This window comes from Schistocerca americana, chromosome 3 (assembly GCF_021461395.2).
Source record: "Schistocerca americana isolate TAMUIC-IGC-003095 chromosome 3, iqSchAmer2.1, whole genome shotgun sequence".
NCBI classification, from domain to species: Eukaryota; Metazoa; Arthropoda; class Insecta; order Orthoptera; family Acrididae; genus Schistocerca; species Schistocerca americana.
In genome coordinates, this window is record NC_060121.1 from 892,331,298 (window position 1) to 892,352,535 (window position 21,238).

At 41.7% G+C, this 21,238-nt stretch overlaps 1 protein-coding gene across 1 annotated transcript in view; it reads right to left on the reverse strand.

Moving 5' to 3' along the window:
- LOC124605711 (proton-coupled amino acid transporter-like protein pathetic) overlaps window positions 1-21,238 on the reverse strand; it is a 134,532-nt gene that overhangs the window by 64,914 nt on the left and 48,380 nt on the right. Inside the window, exon 3 of the mRNA XM_047137585.1 lies at window positions 20,188-20,274. Coding sequence (XP_046993541.1) covers window positions 20,188-20,274 — 87 coding nt within the window. The remainder of the gene's footprint in view (window positions 1-20,187; window positions 20,275-21,238) is intronic.

A 21,238-nucleotide genomic window follows, 5' to 3' on the forward strand; every position in this document is an offset into this window, starting at 1 on the left:
CAGGCTCTTAATCTTTTCTGCATCTTTTGCTTTTGTTGTGCAAGCTTTGCTGCCATAGCACAGCTTAGATGTTGCTAAGGTCCTATGAGGGCATAGGTTGGTGTGCTTCTGGTCTATGGAAGATTTCATCAAATTATTAATGAGTCCCACTGTTTCTGAATACCTGGTGGCTTTTTCAGCTATGTCTGTTTCTGCCAGAAAGGATAGTTTATAGTCAAAATATCCGAATGTGTTCACTCCTTCTAGAATGTTATTTTTCAAAGAGAACTGACTTTGTACTGGGGGTTTTTGGATGTTAATGCTCATGCTCTATTTTTCGCATATAATTGTGTACAGAACGCTGCTAGTCATCTCCCGCAGGTGCTGCAAGTGCTAAACCATCTACGAAAAGTAAAACATCTAGCTTTGTGCTTCTGTTGGTTTGAATGAAACCGTCTGGTATTTGTCTCAACTCTTGGATGATTTTATTCACATAAATGCCCGAGTCTGAAAATTTGTCCTCTTTCTTGACACAGATTATTTTTATTTTGTAAATATTGTACCATATATAAAAAAATTATACAGGGAGACAGTAAGGACTTTAGGTTTAGGGAACGATAGTCGCGTGAAATATATAATAGTTCAAGGTCTATATCCATTCCTATTGCGCTTTATCACTCTTTGTTCCATTCTCTTCGGTGAAGATAACTACGCGGATATCCGACAGCCTGGTAAGGCAAGGAGAGTGATATGAAGGTGGCACTGATCTGCACCCGTTCCAGCTTTTCAGTGACGCAGCATCATCCTCATATGTGCCTACGGCCTATTGGGAATCAGTAAGTCAGTTTGTGTATCATCCTGAGTCGTCGAAAAGCGTCATCGACGTATACCTCAAGGTAACAGCATGAGAAGATAATTAAAGCTTATGACTAAACTTTAGATTTGCTCACCAAACAGTGCAGATACGACGATAAGTTGTCATCTAATATTAAGTGAATTTACAGCTGCTGCTGTCGCCACGTGGAATTACTTCCTTACGTGATGTATGTCCAGTAGTGAGCTCGTAAAGCAAAAGCATTTTTCCATGTATTTATTTACATCGAGGATCAATTGGCAATCTCTATGCCAAATTAACTGATGTAGAAAGCTAAACTCGGGCCGAACAGACCATGAAAGGCCAGCGGACCGACCGACCGCAGTGTCATCCTCAGCCCACAGGCGACACTGGATGCGGAAGTGGATGGGCATGTGGTCAGCACACCGCTCTCCTGGCCATATGTTAGTTTACGAGACCGGACCCGCTACTTCGCAATAAAGTAGCTACTCAGTTTTGCCCCACAAGGTTGGAATGCAGCCCTCTTGCCAATAGCGCTCGACAGACGCAATGGTCACCCATCCTAGCGCTAGCCCAGCCCAACAGCGCTCAACTTCGGTGACCTGGCGGGAACCGGTGTTGCCACTGCGGCAAGGCTGTCGGCTACCTGATGTAAGGCCATCATACAATTATTATTCAACCAATATTAAAGGTATTCACCCTAGTTGCCGGATTTTGTCACAACATGTTGCAGGACAATATTATTCCATTTTCAAGTGCTAAAAACAAGGAAACCAGATAAATCAATCCTTCTTATTCCGGCAGACTTGTAAGGACTGCAGAATTCCTGAGTTAAAACCTATCTTAAAATGATTTTTTATGCTGGTACCTCTGGAACGATGCACCGGCTTGTGATGTTTTATGTTTTATAGATTGTGTTGGCAATGCACGAGTACAGCTTGTTTGTAAGTTGTGACGAGTCCTGATAGTATAAAAAAAATCAAAGAGAGGTTATAACTCAGGACGTCTGTGTTTCCCCTATTTCTGTCGGTATGAGAGTCTAGGGGTAGCGTCTTTGATTCATAATCAAAAACGTCTTCGGTCCCGGGTTCGATCCCCGCCACTGCCTAAATTTTGATAAATAATCAGCATTGGCGGCATAAGAAGTCAGCCTCATTCTGCCAACGGCCTTGTCAAAGAGGGCGGAGGAGCGGATAGAGGTTCAGGGCACTCTCTTGTCCTAGGGGTGGGAAATTGCCCCTAAAGGCGGAAGAATCAGCAATGATCAACGACATGAGGATGCAGAAGGCAATGGAAACCACTGCATTAAAGACACGTAACGTGTATCCACAGGACATGTGGCCTGTAATTGAAGAAGAGTCATGATGATCTCTCCATTGGCAAAAGATTCCTGAATAGTCCCCCATTCGGATCTCCGGGAGGGGACTGCCAAGGGGGAGGTTACCATGAGAAAAAGATTGAATAATCTACGAAAGGATAACGTTCTACGAGACGGGGCGTGGAATGTCAGAAGCTTGAACGTGGTAGGGAAACTAGAAGATCTGAAAAGGGAAATGCAAAGGCTCAATCTAGATATAGTAGGGGTCAGTGAAGTGAACTGGAAGGAAGACAAGGATTTCTGGTCAGATGAGTATTGGGTAATATCAACAGCAGCCGAAAATGGTATAACAGGTGTAGGATTCGTTATGAATAGGAAGGTAGGGCAGAGGGTGTGAACAGTTCAGTGACCGGGTTGTTCTAATCAGAATCGACAGCAGACCAACACCGACAACGATAGTTCAGGTATACATGCCGACGTCGCTAGCTGAAGATGATCAGATAGAGAAAGTGTATGAGAATATTGAAAGGGTAATGCAGTATGTAAAGGGGGACGAAAATCTAATAGTCATGGGCGACTGGAATGCAGTTGTAAGGGAAGGAGAAGAAGAAAAGGTTACAGGAGAATATGGGTTTCGGACAAGGAATGAAAGAGGAGAAAGACTAATTGAGTTCTGTAACAAGTTTCAGCTAGTAATAGCGAATACCCTGTTCAAGAATCACAAGAGGAGGAGGTATACTTGGAAAAGGCCGGGAGATACGGGAAGATTTCAATTAGATTACATCATCGTCAGACAGAGATTCCGAAATCAGATACTGGATTGTAAGGCGTACCCAGGAGCAGATATAGACTCAGATCACAATATAGTAGTGATGAAGAGTAGGCTGAAGTTCAAGACATTAGTCAGGAAGAATCAATACGCAAAGAAGTGGGATACGGAAGTACTAAGGAATGACGAGATACGTTTGAAGTTCTCTAACGCTATAGATGCAGCAATAAGGAATAGCGCAGTAGGCAATACAGTTGAAGAGGAATGGACATCTCTAAAAAGGGCCATCACAGAAGATGGGAAGGAAAACATAGGTACAAAGAAGGTAGCTGCGAAGAAACCATGGGTAACAGAAGAAATACTTCAGTTGATTGATGGAAGGAGGAAGTACAAACATGTTCCGCGAAAATCAGGAATACAGAAATACAAGTCGCGGAGGAATGAAATACATAGGAAGTGCAGGGAAGCTAAGAAAAAATGGCTGCAGGAAAAATGTGAAGACATCGAAAAAGATATGATTGTCGGAAGGACAGACTCAGCATACAGGAAAGTCAAAACAACCTTTGGTGACATTAAAAGCAACGGTGGTAACATTAAGAGTGCAACGGGAATTCCACTGTTAAATGCAGAGGAGAGAGCAGATAGGTGGAAAGAATACATTGAAAGCCTCTGTGAAGGTGAAGATTTGTCTGATGTGATACAAGAACAAACAGGAGTCGATTTAGAAGAGATAGGGGATCCACTATTACAATCGGAATTTAAAAGAGCTTTAGAGGACTTACGGTCAAATAAGGCAGAAGGGATAGATAACATTCCATCAGAATTTCTAAAATCATTGGGGGAAGTGGCAACAAAACGACTATTCACGTTGGTGTGTAGAATATATGAGTCTGGCGATATACCATCTGACTTTCGGAAAAGCATCATCCACACAATTCCGAAGACGGCAAGAGCTGACAAGTGCGAGAATTATCGCACAATCAGCTTAACAGCTCATGCATCGAAGCTGCTTACAAGAATAATATACAGAAGAATGGAAAAGAAAATTGAGAATGCGCTAGGTGACGATCAGTTTGGCTTTAGGAAAAGTAAAGGGACGAGAGAGGTGCAATTCTGACGTTACGGCTAATAATGGAAGCAAGGCTAAAGAAAAATCAGGACACTTTCATAGGATTTGTCGACCTGGAAAAAGCGTTCGACAATATAAAATGGTGCAAGCTGTTCGAGATTCTGAAAAAAAGTAGGGGTAAGCTATAGGAAGAGACGGGTCATATACAATATGTACAACAACCAAGAGGGAATAATAAGAGTGGACGATCAAGAACGAAGTGCTCGTATTAAGAAGGGTGTAAGACAAGGCTGTAGCCTTTCGCCCCTACTCTTCAATCTGTACATCGAGGAAGCAATGATGGAAATAAAAGAAAGGTTCAGGAGTGGAACTAAAATACAAGGTGAAAGGATATCAATGATACGATTCGCTGATGACATTGCTATCCTGAGTGAAAGTGAAGAAGAATTAAATGATCTGCTGAACGGAATGAACAGTCTAATGAGTACACAGTATGGTTTGAGAGTAAATCGGAGAAAGACGAAGGTAATGAGAAGTAGTAGAAATGAGAACAGCGAGAAACTTAACATCAGGATTGATGGTCACGAAGTCAATGAAGTTAAGGAATTCTGCTACCTAGGCAGTAAAATAACCAATGACGGACGGAGCAAGGAGGACATGAAAAGCAGACTCGCTATGGCAAAAAAGGCATTTCTGGCCAAGAGAAGTCTACTAATATCAAATACCGGCCTTAATTTGAGGAAGAAATTTCTGAGGGTGTACGTCTGGAGTATGGTAGTGAAACATGGACTGTGGGAAAACCGGAACAGAAGAGAATCGAAGCATTTGAGATGTGGTGCTATAGACGAATGTTGAAAATTAGGTGGACTGATAAGGTAAGGAATGAGGAGGTTCTATGCAGAATCGGAGAGGAAAGGAATATGTGGAAAACACTGATAAGGAGAAGGGACAGGATGATAGGACATCTGCTAAGACATGAGGGAATGACCTCCATGGTACTAGAGGGAGCTGGAGAGGGCAAAAACTGTAGAGGGAGACAGAGATTGGAATACGTCAAGCAAATAATTGAGGACGTAGGTTGCAAGTGCTACTGTGAGATAAAGAGGTTAGCACAGGAAAGGAATTCGCGGCGGGCTGCATCAAACCAGTCAGTAGACTGATGACTAAAACAAAAAAAAAAAAAAAAAAAAAAGAAAAGAAAAATGAGGGTGCTTGATTTATCTGGTTTCTGTTTTTAGCCCTTGAAAATGGACTAATGTTGTCCGGAAACATGTGGGGACGGGGCGTGAGTCGTGCTGGGTAGCCCAGATGGTAGAGCACTTGCCCGCGAAAGGCAAAGGTCCCGAGTTCGAGTCTCGGTCCGGCACATAGTTTTAATCTGCCAGGAAGTTTCATATCAGCGCACACTTCGCTGCAGAGTAGCTCGATTACACAACCTCACAAACTCTGTGAGGTGTTGACAACGGGGGATTTGTCGCCTTAAAAGCATTCTTGACTTACACCAACTCACCATGTCCAATCTCAAAGCTAACAAACACTCACGACCGTTACATCGCGTATTTAAAGCAAACCCAGTTTCGATCATCATAGTGGCACTGCTAGCACTACTCTTATGCGACTGACGGGAAATTCGGATCATAATCTTTCAGATGTAGAAGCACACCAACCACATTTCGTTTATGCCGCACAACTCCTTATTGGTGCTGCCATTTTTTTCCGTCACTGTTATCAGGATGTTTCACCGTTATAATTGTACCAACAGCAGAAACATACACGTTCCACGAAAAATCTATGCACGGACAATAGAAAAATTTAGATTAATGTCTGAAGATGAGAAACAAACGTCTATTAATACGTTCGCTGAAACTCTTAGAATGATAGTGAAACTGATTATCTCGTGATCGACGTGTGGCTCTGTACCTAAGAGGAGATCACACCTACGATAGCACGCACATCTCTTGCACTGGCAATGAATTTCCCTTGGTAGGGGGAATGGCTTACCACCCCGTCCCTTTAAGAGGACAACATAGCAGTTACTTGGATTAGAAATAGTGGTTTTTATTTTGGAAACCTTACATTAGTGGCTGCTAGAGCGGGATACTAGCCACATGACCATGCATACTGACGCACTGCAAGGCAATGGCAAAACGAAGACTCGGTGTGGATTACGAAGCATAATTTCGTTATTATTATTATTATAAATCAGAAAACGTACAGCCAGTTGTTTTTGTGAGTGAGATTTACGTCATATCTGGTCACTGGACGCTGCTGGTATGTTCGCATAAGAGACGCTAAGAAGCTCCTTGGCTCAAATCGTTTCATGACTAAGTGGTTTGTATCCAGCGCTAATCATGTAGTCACGTTCGCAACGACGAGGTGAATGCTTAGCGAAGGGCTCTACGAATTTGAGTTCATCTTACTCATTAACATAATACGTACCAACAGCTGCGGAATGAGCGCGACTGTGGGATGGGAAAACACGGGACATCGAAGGTAACAGCATTCTACTCGAAACCGAGTTTGGGCCTCCCGGTTATGATTTATCTCGTTTTAAGTAACGTTAGGCGTCAGACCATTCGTAAATTGAGTCCCATATGTTAATCTATACTTTTTATTTTATGAGAATATACTCGTATGTTCAAAGATCCTCATACGTTAGAACATAATTATGAGATGACAGGCACAAAAAGAGAACTGCGAAGTTCACTTTTTTCTGATAAAGCAGTAGTATGCTACAACATTGCACTATTTAAGTTATTTATGTTCTACGACAGCTTGCCCTTAGCACTGGAGTTACAGTAGCTACATGCAGGGTCAGGGTATTGACTTCAACACTCTAGCCGCCTTTCCCCTCCCCCTTTGCCTTCCCTCCCCCCACCTCACTCCTCTTATCTCCGATCAATCACAGCAAATAAAAACTACAAGATGGTGGGTGAAATTTAAAACTGTGTCCCCCTCCCCCACACTGCTCCATTATACACCCTTTCAAATTATCCAGTATGGAGAACTAGTTTAGTAATGGTTCATACCTCACTCCCTCCTCTTTTGAACCAGTCACACCGAAGTAGGTATTAAAAATGAAGCGGCCAGTCATAAATCTCTGTTGGTCCATCAGGGTCAGGGGACATCAGATGGTAAGTACTTTTCAATCCCAATAAACTTCACCAACAGCCGTATATTTTAAGCTATTTTATTTTATTTTATTCCGTATGCAACCCGTTTCGGCAATTCATTTCGTCATATACAGGTCCCATCACTTTTATCCAAATAATCGAACTTACCGTATAGCGCCATAAAACCCCTGGGTATCGTGAATTCCAATCGTTATACAAACGCTTCATACGAAGACGTGACAAAACGCTAGCGAACTAGCTCCGTTGTGCTTTATATTGCAACACACCCCTCACACTCCATTTTCCAGCCAGTCAGAGTGTAGTATTACAATCATGCGTAAAAATGGTGCCAAGTTTCATTATTTCCGTGATATTTACGTATAACTGGGTAAAGACACAGAGCATGATGCATTGGCTCCCCAGTGACATTGGTAAACTCCTTTGGAAGCCACATATCATTCGCTAAGGAATATTGGAATTAGTATACAACATACTATCTCCAAACTGTTAAAAAATCAACATTTACTTATCCAATGTAACTAACGAATTAGTAATATATAGTTCTTGAATATAACTTTTAACTGTAATACTATTCCTCAAACCCCGAAAAATGCGAAATAAAATCAACTACTGATTTATACCCCAGCTGATTACTGTCACCAACTGGTGTTTGCACCGATGAAAACGTTAAAAGTTCGATCTATGTACATTATTAGTGTATGACACAGCAGAGGCTTGAATTAATTATTTTGTACATCTATGATGCTTGTCAACTTCCACAATATTCTTTCGAAGCCCTCAAAAATGCATTGTTGTTGTTGTCGTGGTCTTCAGTCCTGAGACTGGTTTGATGCAGCTCTCCATGCTACTCTATCCTGTGCAAGCTTCTTCATTTCCCAGTACCTACTGCAGCCTACATCCTTCTGAATCTGCTTAGTGTATTCATCTCTTGGTCTCCCTCTTCGATTTTTACCCTCCACGCTGCCCTCCAGTACTAAATTGGTGATTCCTTGATGCCTCAGAACATGTCCTACCAAGCGATCCCTTCTTCTTGTCAAGTTGTGCCACAAACTCCTTTTCTCCCCAATTCTATTCAATACCTCCTCATTAGTTATGTGATCTACCCACCTAATCTTCAGCATTCTTCTGTAGCACCACATTTCGAAAGATTCTATTCTCTTCTCGTCTAAACTATTTATCGTCCATGTTTCACTTCCATACATGGCCACACTCCATACAAATACTTTCAGAAACGACTTCCTTACACTTAAATCAATACGCAATGTTAACAAATTTCTCTTCTTCAGATGCGCTTTCCTTGCCATTGCCAGTCTACATTTTATATACTCTCTACTTCGACCATCATCAGTTAATTTGCCCCCCAAATAGGAAAAGTCCTTTACTACTTTAAATGTCTCATTTCCTAATCTAATTCCCTCAGCATCACCCAACTTAATTCGACTACATTCCATTATCCTCGTTTTGCATTTGTTGATATTCATCTTATACCCTCCTTTCAAGACACTGTCCTTTCCGTTCAACTGCTCTTCCAAGTCCTCTGCTGTCTCTGACAGAATTACAATGGCATCGGCGAACCTCAAAGTTTTTATTTCTTATTTATAAACCTGTATTCACCTGACCAAATGCATTAACAATGCAAAAAAGTGCAATGTTTACATCAAATCTGTGCCAAAGATATGGTAGCGAACTCTAAAGTAAGTACCCCAATGTTATTTTCATGCCTAAATGCATGTGACCCGATAAACGAGAAGGTAATCTTCATTATGAAATATGAGAATGAATGTAAAAATATTCTCCATAAATAGTTAAAAGCAACGTTTTCTTATGCAATTTTAAATGAGAACAACTATAAAACATACCAAGTGATCAAAAAGTCAGTATAAATTTGAAAACTGAATAAATCACGGAATAATGTAGATAGAGAGGTACAAATTGACACGCATGCTTGGAATGACATGGGGTTTTATTAGAACCGAAAAAATATAAAACTTCAAAAAATGTCCGACAGGGCGCTTCATCTGATCAGAATAGCAATAATTAGCATAAAAAAGTAAGACAAAGCAAAGATGATGTTCTTTACAGAAAATGCTCAATATGTCCACCATCATTCCTCAACAATAGCTGTAGTCGACGAATAATGTTGTGAACAGCACTGTAAAGCATGTCCGGAGTTATGGTGAGGCATTGGCGTCGGATGCTGTCTTTCAGCATCCCTAGCCCTCCGACAGTCGCGCATGTATCTGTGAGATACACGACCTACTTTTTCTCTAATATTACCGCAATGAACAGTGGTAACGGTTTTCTGGCCCACATCCCGTGTCATACCTTTCTTATTGCTTCACAGGAATTTCAGTCTTATCCCAATACTGACAAGGTCATAAATGAGTCAGGTGTGGGAACGTGTACTGCCTGTATCTCTCAGATATAGCGCGCCTACTCGGGTAACGCTTTGTCGCCGCTAATGACTGCAGGTGTTGCATTGTCTGCAGCGTACGCAAGTCGGCAGTTGCGTTGTTGTCTTCTAAATGAAGCAACGTTTCGTTGTAGCTACGTGTATTCTCTTTCAAAATGAGTAAACGATATGATCTAGAAAATCCTAAGGATCTGGAAGAAGTACATCGCCTTCTTCTCGACGACGAAGTATCCATTGAAGATGAAGATGATCTTGCAGAAACTGACTCAGAAAGCGAAGATATACTCGAAACACGATCTGTAGACTCAGACACAGATCATGAATTTGGTGAAGAGGAAAATAATGAAGCGCAGTAAACTGATGAACATTACTATTTTGGTGAGTAGAAAAGACAATAAATATGCTTTCAGATGTAATAATAACAATATCTAATAATGGTGTAATGTACTTATTTTTTTATTTTAGGTAAGGATGGAACTAAATGGAGGAAAGTGTCTTGGAAAGCAACACAGACACGGCCTCATAATATACTAACCAAACTGCCTGGGGTAGTTGGAGACGCAAAGAAAATGGTAACTGAAATTGACTGCTGGAGCCTATTCATCAGTAATGATATCCTAGATCTAATTGTGTTCAACACTAACAGGCGTATAGCTGATCTAAAAGGAAACTTTGCTCGCGAGAGTGACTGCAAGTACACAGACGCAATCGAAATAAAAGCCTTTCTTGGCTTGTTATACCTTGCTGGTGTGTTCCGTGGAGGGCGACAGAATGTTCACGACTTCTGGACAGCAGATGACGGTGGTCTGAATATTTTTAGAATGACCATGTCCAAAAAACGTTTCCTGTTCCTAATAAGATGTGTTCGTTTTGATGATGGAGCCACAAGACAAGAACGGCGCAAGACAGACAAATTAGCAGCTGTGAGGGAAATGTTTACCATGTGTTTGAATAACTGCAAGACACATTACTCCCTCGGTCAGAATGTCACAGTTGATGAGCAGCTACCAGCATTTCGAGGCCGGTGTGGATTTCGCCACTTCGTACCATCCAAACCATCTAAATATGGCATCAAAATTTTCTTCCTATGTGATGCCAAGCTTTATTATACTTACAACATGGAAATATATTGTGGATTACAACCAGAAGGACCCTTTCAGAATAACAACTCCGCCATAGAAGTAGTTCTGAGACTTGCCGAACCAATATATGGGACGGGTAGAAACATTACAGCAGATAACTGGTTCACTAGTTTGGAGTTAGTAAGAGAACTGCATAAAAGAAGACTGTCGTTTGTAGGCACAATTAGGAAAAACAAGAAGGAACTGCCATCGAACTCCGTAGCACCAAAAAGTAGACAGCAATATGATAGCGTATTTGGCTACAGCAAGAATGAAACCCTTGTGTCGTATGTCCGGAAAAAAGGGAATACTGTAGTCCTCCTTTCGAGTATGCATGTATTGTCAAGTGAGGTTTCGGAAGGTTTAGAGAAAAAACCAGCAATTATTCTACACTATAATGACACCAAATCTGGAGTTGATGTAGTTGACAAACTCTGTGCAACCTACAATGTAGCTAGGTCAACAAGAAGATGGCCTATGGTGATTTTTTCCCACCTGTTGAACATTGCAGGCATCAACTCAAGAGTAATTTTCTTGGGCAACAAGAATAAATACTCAGATCGGCGCGAGTACCTCAAATCTTTGGCTCTGATTCTACTGCAAGATCATCTCAAAAGAAGAGCTCTTATTATGACTCTACCTGATGATATAAACTCAATGCTAGTAAAGTACAAACCTAAAGGGAAAGAGGAAGAAAACGCTGAAAAATCCTTGGAATCAGAAAACAAGAAAAGAAAAAGGTGCCAGTCATGCTGCAGGGAGACAAAAAAGACTTGTCTCAGCAAGTATACATGTGAAAAATGCGGTACACATCTTTGTTTGCAAAAGCACGCAAAAATAATCTGTGAACAATGTCTTTCTGTACAGGGCAATCAGTAAAAAGAGACATGCTTTGATTAGTTCAATAATTTATTTGTATCTACAATAAAATCAATTTTTAAAAGAATTTCATGTACTTCTCCATTACAAAATGTCAAATACTTCTGTTAATTTTAAAGTGTAATGAGCCTGATGTTCGCTTCTGTATTTGTAAAATCTGTAACAATAAAGGTAACTGCAATTTAAAACAAAAACAAAAGAAAAGGAACCTCTAAACATCAAAAAACCACAAAAATCGTCGCATGTATCCAATGGGCGTCATGAAAGTTGACGCGCCTGCTGGAGGGATAGAGATGTCGTTCTATCACGATACACTTGCGACTTCAGGTAACCCCAAAGCCAATAATCGCACGGACTGAGGTCTGGGGACCTGGGAGGCCAAGCATGACGAAAGTGGCGGCTGAGCACACGATCTTCACCAAACGACGCTCGCAAGAGATCTTTCACACGTCTAGCAATATGGGGCGGTTCTAATAAAACCCCATGTCATTCCAAGCATGTGTGTCAATTTTTACTTCTGTCTACATTATTCCGTGGTTTATTAAGTTTTCAAATTTATACTGACTTTTTGATCACCCGGTATTTTAAAAGAATCAAATGTGGGTTCTTGGTGAAACATAGTAAATTAACTAAACAAACACCGTTTTAGCCTTGTTTCACAATTATTATTAATGTTATTGCACAACGCGAAACATAGGTTGTGCCATAACATTAATAATAAATTGTGAAACAAGGCTAGAAACCATGTTTCCTTAGTTAATAAAACATATTCCCCAAAATAGTTCGAAACAAACATTTGATTACGCAATTTACTTATGGAATTAGTAATATGTATTTGTCAAAGAAGAGTTTTACTTAAAATATTCTTCTGTAAAACTTCAAAAATGAGAAATAAAATCATTTACTGCTTTAAGCTCCTGTTTCTTGTCTTGGCCAATGGATGGCCCCATTTAAAATTCTATCTGGATTCCACACTTGTTTTAACACGTAACAAATATTCATATTAACTATATTTCACATGTTTGTCGCTTGTCAAATGTCACAGTATTCTAAAACGCCCACAAAAATACCTCAGCACTGCAAGAAAATATTGTGTTTATGTTAGAACACTATCTAAATATGTAAACTGTATCAATCTGACGATGTGTACTGCCATCATCTCACTTTTTCATCACCAATTTAGGGCAAAGGCATAGATTATGAATCACTATAAAAATACAATCATTGTCAGTTATTACGAGGGGCTGAACAAACAGCTGCAGTCGGATCTACAGCTCTCTAAAAACCTGCAATCGTCTACACGAACATTTAATAAAAGTACCACCACACGAAGCGATTTTAGGACGAAAGACGGTGTTTCATTACTATATATCAATTAAAATGCAGAACGATATGCGTCATTTATACATACACATGATAGGACCAATGTCTGTGACAAATATGTGAAATCTCCAAAGACGATGACAGTCTCCATATTTCGAAACTAAAATTTTTTGATAAAATTATTTCTCGTTCATTGTATTACATGTAGCACTACACACACTTTTGATGCACAATGAAGCTTCAAATTAAATACTCCATCATCTAAATTTTCTGTTTTAATAATTAAAATGCACATAGCTTTGCATATTGCCATTACTGATACAATCCCTTAGGTTAAGCAGCACTCGTTTACGACAGAAGCTCAGTAGGCATACCACACTTGTAAGCTCTACGGATCTTTACATTAAATAACTCCAGTTCTAAATTGTCTGTAGAGCTTATTAAAATACACGCAGCTTGCGTGCTTTTTTAGTGTACAAGACTGCTACGAACGTTCGAGTAAAATAATATTGTATTTCACGTAAGATTTCGAACACTTTTGAAGCACAATGGCCCTTCAAGTTAAATATTTCGGCATATAGCTTGTCTGTATTCCCTATTAAAAAAACTGCAGATTACTTATTGTCACTAATTAAACAATTTAGAGGTTAGCAGACGATGGTAGTTCGATGTGAGCACCACCCATTAAATTCGTCTACAGACAAAACAGTTGGTCACATATGAGACTATAGCAGATCTAACTTACAGCTTAAACTGCATCATTATTACTCTCACAGCTAAAACTCGCTAAAAGTTCGACATGCTCTGCAAGCATATTAAATATTTCTGCATTTAAATTGTCTGTGTAATTTACATGTGAACCCTACATTGCTTTGGAATTCTTAAACACGTATGGCGATTGGATATACATCCCAAACTCCTTCCCCTCCTCTCTCTATCTGTCTTCTCTTCTTCTTCCCCCCTCTCTCTCTGTCCACCTTCTCCTTCTCCCTCCCTTCTCTCTGTACATCATCACCTCTCTTTGTCTCTCTGCTACTCCCCCTATCTACACCCATTTCCGTCCTCTCTTTCCTCTTATACCTCTCCCAGACCTTGAGCCTTCTTTATTGTTATTGCAAATAATAGCTTCATTGGGAAATGAAGTGTTTAAAATAAAGGACAAACTGGTTGACATCATTGACATGCAGGGTATGAGATAGACGTCAACATCTGCGGGATCAGTAAAGATAGTACCTACAATAACACTATCTCGCATAGTTTTAATTTGCAAATGAGTAGGATCACAAAGTTGCGAATGACTCACATTCTGTAGTAGTAGTAGTAATAGGCCTACTCTAATGACAATAAGCTACAGAGACACCCGTTTTCTGTAAAACCAATGGAAAGGAAGATAATAAAACAGCATATTGTTGTGGACACCATTTTTGTTTTAAATCGTTTGCAAGGAGTACATATAGCTTGTGTCCATCCAAATGACCATTGCAGTATCGTGTAGAAATTTGAAGTGAATCAGTCAAGAAATTTTCGTGATTTCTGGTAACAACGTTTTTCTTTTATACATTGCTGTCCAAAAATTAAAACAACAAGCTGTTATTTCCCAGTCCTGTGTCTCATTCGCCATATAATCATTTAAATTGTCAACAGATGTCTGTACGACCATGTTCTGCACGGAAGATGGCACTCCGGTCAACGAACAACTAGGCCAACGATGACATCAGGTCATCTATCAAACGGGGTAGTGTTTGCCGGGTAGTTACACATCCACAATCGCTGTGTACACGGTCACAGACAGTACAATATGGCACAGAGAAGACGCCTCCCAGATTATTTGCGGTGGAGGATCGTAAGAAGAATGAAACCAGGACAGTCACAACCTAATTGGCTCCCTGGCTTCATATTCATCATTTTGTGGGGATTTCTCGGGTGTGGCGACAGTCAATAGAGACAGATATTGTATCCCGAAGCCCAGGGCAGGGCCAGTCACGTGTGACATAATAAAGATGGCTGTAAAGGCAAGACGGTCCACCTTAGTGTTGCACAGCTACCGGCATCTAATCTTGTAGCATTCACTGGACGCGTTGTATCGTGGCAAACGGTGCGCAGAAGGCTTCGGCAGAGTGGCCTTTACTGTCGGAGATCTGCTGTTGTGTGCCTCCGACGCACCTTCACAGAAGGAAACGTCTAAAAGTAGAGTTCTCAACATGCAACCTGGACGGTCGGACGGTGGGCCAATGTTGTTTTCACACAAGAATCACGATTTTGGCCGCAGTGTCATATTCGACGGGGTTGCATCTAGAGGGAACTTGGTACACGATTTCGGGATCCAAACATTGTGGAAAGAGGCAAATATAGAGAAGGATCCCTAACGGTGTGGGCAGGGATTATGTTCACCACTCGAACACCTCTTCTTGAAACTGTACAGGTGAATCGGCAACTGCTCTCAGGTATCGTGCCGAGATCGTGGGATCTCATGTGCGGTTGTTGCGAGGTGCTGTGGATCTAGACTTCGTATTGACGGACGATAATGCTAGACCTCATCGACCACAGATGGTTGATGTTTTCTTGGAGACGAATGACGTTGTACGCATGGCGTGGCCTCCTCTCTCTCCCCATTTGAATCTCACAGAGCAGGGAGACGGGTTGCATCACGCCAGGGTCCAGCAACTACTCTCCAAGACTTGTGATCAGCTCTGCAGGAATAATGAGCGTTACTTCCTCAACATGAGGCTGCTGACGTCATTCACGGCATGCCCCGTCATTGTCAGACCTGTATTGCTGCCTTAGGTGGTCACACCCCATACTGAGTACATTAACCATTTCTCGGAATATGTGTGCAAATCCCTTGGAAAAAACTAGGAACATTCTTGTCCACGGTCATGCATGTTGCGGTTTGTTTATTTTATGTATCCTCTACATTGTTTTTACTTTACTATTGCGTCTCAACAACGTTTTGTGACAAATAATTGCACCTTGCAAAATTTCGGTTTATTGCTTTAATTTTGGACACTACTGTATGTCACATATATACTTAAATATGTGTGAATATACTAAATCAGTTTGTAGCCTATGTCTGTCTGAATTTTCATGAACCCTTTAGTGCCTGAATAAATTTCTAGCTCAAAGATAAAAATAAAGCATCGTTGTGCCTTAGAGGCACCCAAAGTACGCAAGAGAATGCAGCACTTTTCAGAAGCGTCGGTAGCGTAATGAAGAAACAGCATCTACCGGTATTGTAATTCAAAAACAGTTAACCTTCTGGTTACGAGGACAGCATTGGTACGATGCAAATTCGCAACCCTCGGCATTAAGAGGTTAGAATGTCGTGTACAAATTTGAAGTAAATCGGTTATGAACTTTCCCCATTAATTTAATCAACGCCCATTCGTAGCCAGTGTTTGTAATTCATAGTGGATGTTGGCTCAAAAATGGTGTCTGCTCTTTCTCACATGTCCTAGAAAACAGACATTACATATAGAATTTTATTTCATTATTTCCCGTAATTATTGACCGAACTTAAGAATTTGAAATGCTATCACACTGTAATCTACTGGTTACGACGTACAGTCTTATGTCAAACGCAAACAACCAGACATTATTCACTCAGTAGCACATATTAACGTTCAACGAGCTATACACGTGCTTTCAAACCTTTACGAAACTTTTCCTCTGACTCCGCTGCCCCTCCCCCTCCAAGAAAGTGATGGAAGGAAAAAAAAGTTTGTCACTAACTACATTTTCACCATTGATGCAGTGAAGCTTCAGCATCAGGTATGGCTTTTTAATTCATTGCTTCTTCAGCACCGACTCGATTCACAACACAGCTCGCAGACAGTATCCACAGCTGCCAAAGAGTGTATTTCCGTATTATATTATTGCACGACACACAGTGCAGGAAATATAACGTCATAAACATTTACGTAAGAGGTGTGAAAAACTTTTGCTTAAAGTGGCGCGCAGTAAAACCTCAATATCACGCATGACGTTTTAATTAATTACTTATTTACCACAATCACTATTCGCAACACATTTTGCAGACAGTATGTACGTGTATCACTGAATGTACTTGCATTATTACACTGATGAGCCATAACATTACAACCACCTGCTTAATAGCTTGATTGTCCGTCTTTGGTAGGTTCATGGAGGTATGTGGCATTAGATATCTTCGCACGGATCATGTAATCCGCGTAAATAACGCGTCGTTGATTTGCGTATGCGGTGATGGCGCGCGATAGTAACACAGATGGGTTTCGTAGGATTTAAGTCAGGCGAATTTCATCACCGAGACATCAACGTGAGTTCACTATAATGCTCCTCTAGCCACTGTAGCATGATCTGGCTCCAACACACGAACAAATGTACTGCTGAAACATGACAACACTAGCGTGGAGCAAGAATGAAGGGATGCAGATGATTCGCAGCTGTCAGCGTGTTCTCGATTACTACCACAGGTCCCGTGGAAGGGCAGTAGAATGTCTCCCATAGCATAATGCTTGTCCCACCAGCCTGCGTCAGTGGCGCGCTGAGCGTTCCGAGCCGCCGTTCAGGCAGATGACGGCGTTTGTGGAGACGACCATCGACCTAGCGCAGCAGAAATGTGGTTCATCCGAAGAGCTGACACGTTTCCATTGATTGACGGTCAAAACGGTAGATGTAGATGTAGGTCCCGTCCCCACTGCAGTCGTAATTGACGATGCTGTTGGGTCAACGTGTGGACACGTAGGGGTGGTCTGCTGCAGAGTTCCGTGTTCAACAATGTACGATGAACGATGTGTTCCGAAACACTTGTATGTACACCAGCATTGTTCTCTTTCGACAGAGATGCTACAGATCACCATCTACCCTACTTTACAGAGCAGACGAGCCTCCGAATGCTACGTACTGCGAAGAGTCGTGGACATACACACAATCTACGCGGATGACACAGCCATCCTTGCGCAAGATTGGAAACCATCAAACATTACGTCACGCTTACAGACTGCACTCAGACTGGCTGAGCCTTGGTTGGAGAAATGGCGTGTTAGAGTAAACGTCGACAAGTGCGAAGCCGTTCTGTTCACTAGAAGACCGAAGTAACTGCGCAAACACCGCTACTGCAGACCAATAACTCTACACGCACGTCGAATACGTTTCCGCGAGAAAGTCAAATACCTCGGTACCTGGATGGACCGGAAATTACTCTGGGGGGACCACATACAACACATGACCAACCGAGGTAGCGCGAGGCTCAAACAGCTCTATCCTATGCTCAACAGGCGAAGCACACTGAACTGAAGGGTGTCGAGGTCTATGTACATGACACTTATCCGACCCCTGATGATGTACGCAGCTCCTGTCTGGGGATGCGCTGCGCCTACACGCCTGCGCCGTGTGCAGCTCAAACAAAACAAAGTACTCAAAATCATAAGCAATGCTCCATGATACACACGCATCGCGGACCTTTACTGGGAATACCGACTTGAGGCTCTCACTGAGATAATCCACCAACTCACCACAAGACTATACAGAAACTCCAGACATTCGCAGAACCCGTTTATTCTGAATCTGGGGAACTACGACCACAATCATAGATGGAAACATAAAAGTCCAAAACACATACTTGTAAGGACCTAACACCTATGGTCAAGCACACGCAAACACAACGGTACAGGTGAGCCCCTGTTAATCAGACGCCATTACTGGATATCCAGCTGGAATACACTGCCGAATAACTGGTACCACGCAGGGAAGCCGTACCGTACACTGCATGCAAACAAGCTCCACACATCCCCCACACAGTGAGATGATCTATGGCCGATCTCCCACTACTGTATAACGATCTTGATTGTTCCAATAATGTAGCAGCTGCAGCAACTGGAACACATCCCCATCGCTTGTCACGGTAATGATGCATGATACCTATACTAACAAATCCAACCTTGCATGAGCTATCGCAGCTAGTAAGCCACTACTGCTCTTACTACCCATCCCACTGTCGCGGAGGTTTTTTTCCCACGGCACGAGCCATGGCACTTTTTTCCCTCTGCTCTTCAAATCGCTACCCTCACTCGCGTTTCGTCCACTATCTATCACCTGATGGACCGTGTTAATGCGTAGTCTTACCCAGACGCACGGACAACATCACAGCCCAGCATCCTGTGATCCACTTACTAGATAACTAACATGTTTACGGAGGTGACAGTAGAACTTTTGGTTTCGTCACCACGTTGGTGCGGGCGTGGAGGGGCCCCATCTCTTTAAAACCCAACCATTCAGTTCCTAGTGGTAGTTTCACTGTCCTTCCACCTTTTTCCGTAGATCCTCACGACATTAGCACGTGAACGTTCGACCAGCTTCGCCGTTTCGAGATACTCGTTTACAGGCTTTGCGTAATAATAACATGCCTATTGTCAGGGCCCTTATCTCAATGGACTTCTCATTTGCAGCCCTTATCTTCGCTAGAGTGACCTCCCGTCCGTCTGTTCCGCTTACATACTTCTGTTACCGTGTCACGTGCTCACAATTCCACCAGGCGGCATCCAACGACGTGATTGGCAGTGGTCATAATAGTTTTCGCTGGTTAGCGTCATAAAGATTGACAAAGACGAATAACTACCTTTTTCTTAAAATGGGGCGTAAATCACCCAGACAACATTCGCCCAGTGTTTCATAAAGGGAGCACGTAACGACTTCCAACAAACTTTAAATATAATGTCAAATCTTTCCTCAACTTTTTCTCGTTGACATGACTCAAGTATTAATACATTTACTCATTTATAAGTCAATCAGACGTTAGAAGCTGTTTTATACATTAGGGTTCAATTCTTTAAAGAATCGGGCGTTCACTACTTCATGTCTGGTTCGAATCGTCTTGGATTTTCACTATTAGTTAAGATTCAGCAATCAAATAATTACATTCAGATACAGGAGAAAATATAAATTATCCTTCAACTCCTGACTGTTATGCACAAAATTTATATACGTTATATCAGAATTGGCTCAAATGGCTCTGAGCACTATGGGACTTAACTGCTACGGTCATCAGTCCCCTAGAACTTACAACTACTTAAACCTAACTAACCTAAGGACAGCACACAACACCCAGCCATCACGAGGCAGAGAAAATCCCTGACCCCGCCGGGAATCGAACCCGGGAACCCGGGCGTGGCAAGCGAGAACGCTACCGCACGACCACGAGATGCGGGCTTATATCAGAATTCTCGCCAAAGTTCCATCCTGCTGCCGGTGTCAGAATGATGTTGAAAAGCTCATATTTATATAAGACAACGCATTAACAAGTGTCGTTGTACTGTAACTGTAAATCCTACTGGTTAACCGAAAACCACACAGCTCTGGCTGAGTACTTACGACACGGGCCTCTCAACTTGGCGGTGAGCGAATGGATCGTATTCTTCATCTCTCTTCTCCTTTTCCAATTTCTCCGTCACTGGAAACCTGAAACACAAGGTAACAATTCCATCAGCTTACCGACGTCAATGCCCCACAGAAGAAAACATGCTTTCCGAGATCATAACTGGTCCTTACACGCAGCATTGTTCCCTACACTCTCCGAGAATCATGGCTTTCTCATATTTCAACGTAATGCTTGACACATCGATAATTGTATGACCCTTTTCTGTAATCAATCGTATGACAGACTTAATGTTTCCCACTACTGTTTCCTCTACCAATTGCCTCTTCCCCTCAGAGCTGCATTTACACCCTACATCTTCAGTTCTTTGTAGGAGATATCAAAAATGGTTCAAATGGCTCTAAGCACTATGGGACTTAACATCTGAGATAATCAGTCCCCTAGACTTATAACTACTTAAATCTAACTAAGCTAAGGACATCACACACATCCATGCCCGAGGCAGGATTCGAACCTGTGACCGTAGCAGCAGCGCGGTTCCGGACTGAAGCGCCTAGAACCGCTCGGAGGAGATGCCCCATCAAAGTTATCCCCTACTGTTGTTTCCTTCATTTGTTCCTCTACTACCGTCAGAGTCTGCGAAGAATGTCTTAATTCATTTTATTTGTAATCTTAAGTTTCATCATCATTCTATAAAACCGTATCTCAAACGCCTTGATTCTTTTCTTTTCGTGTTTTTCGACGTTGTATAAAATACCATGCTCCAGATGCACTTTGTCAGAAATACTGTTTCGTTAACTGAGTGTTTACTTTAATCCTCTAATGTATTTACTGAAACATATCAATGTTTCAGGATTTTAGGTGATTTTGAATATCTCCGAAACTACACTCCTGGAAATTGAAATAAGAACACCGTGAATTCATTGTCCCAGGAAGGGGAAACTTTATTGACACATTCCTGGGATCAGATACATCACATGATCACACTGACAGAACCACAGGCACATAGACACAGGCAACAGAGCATGCACAATGTCGGCACTAGTA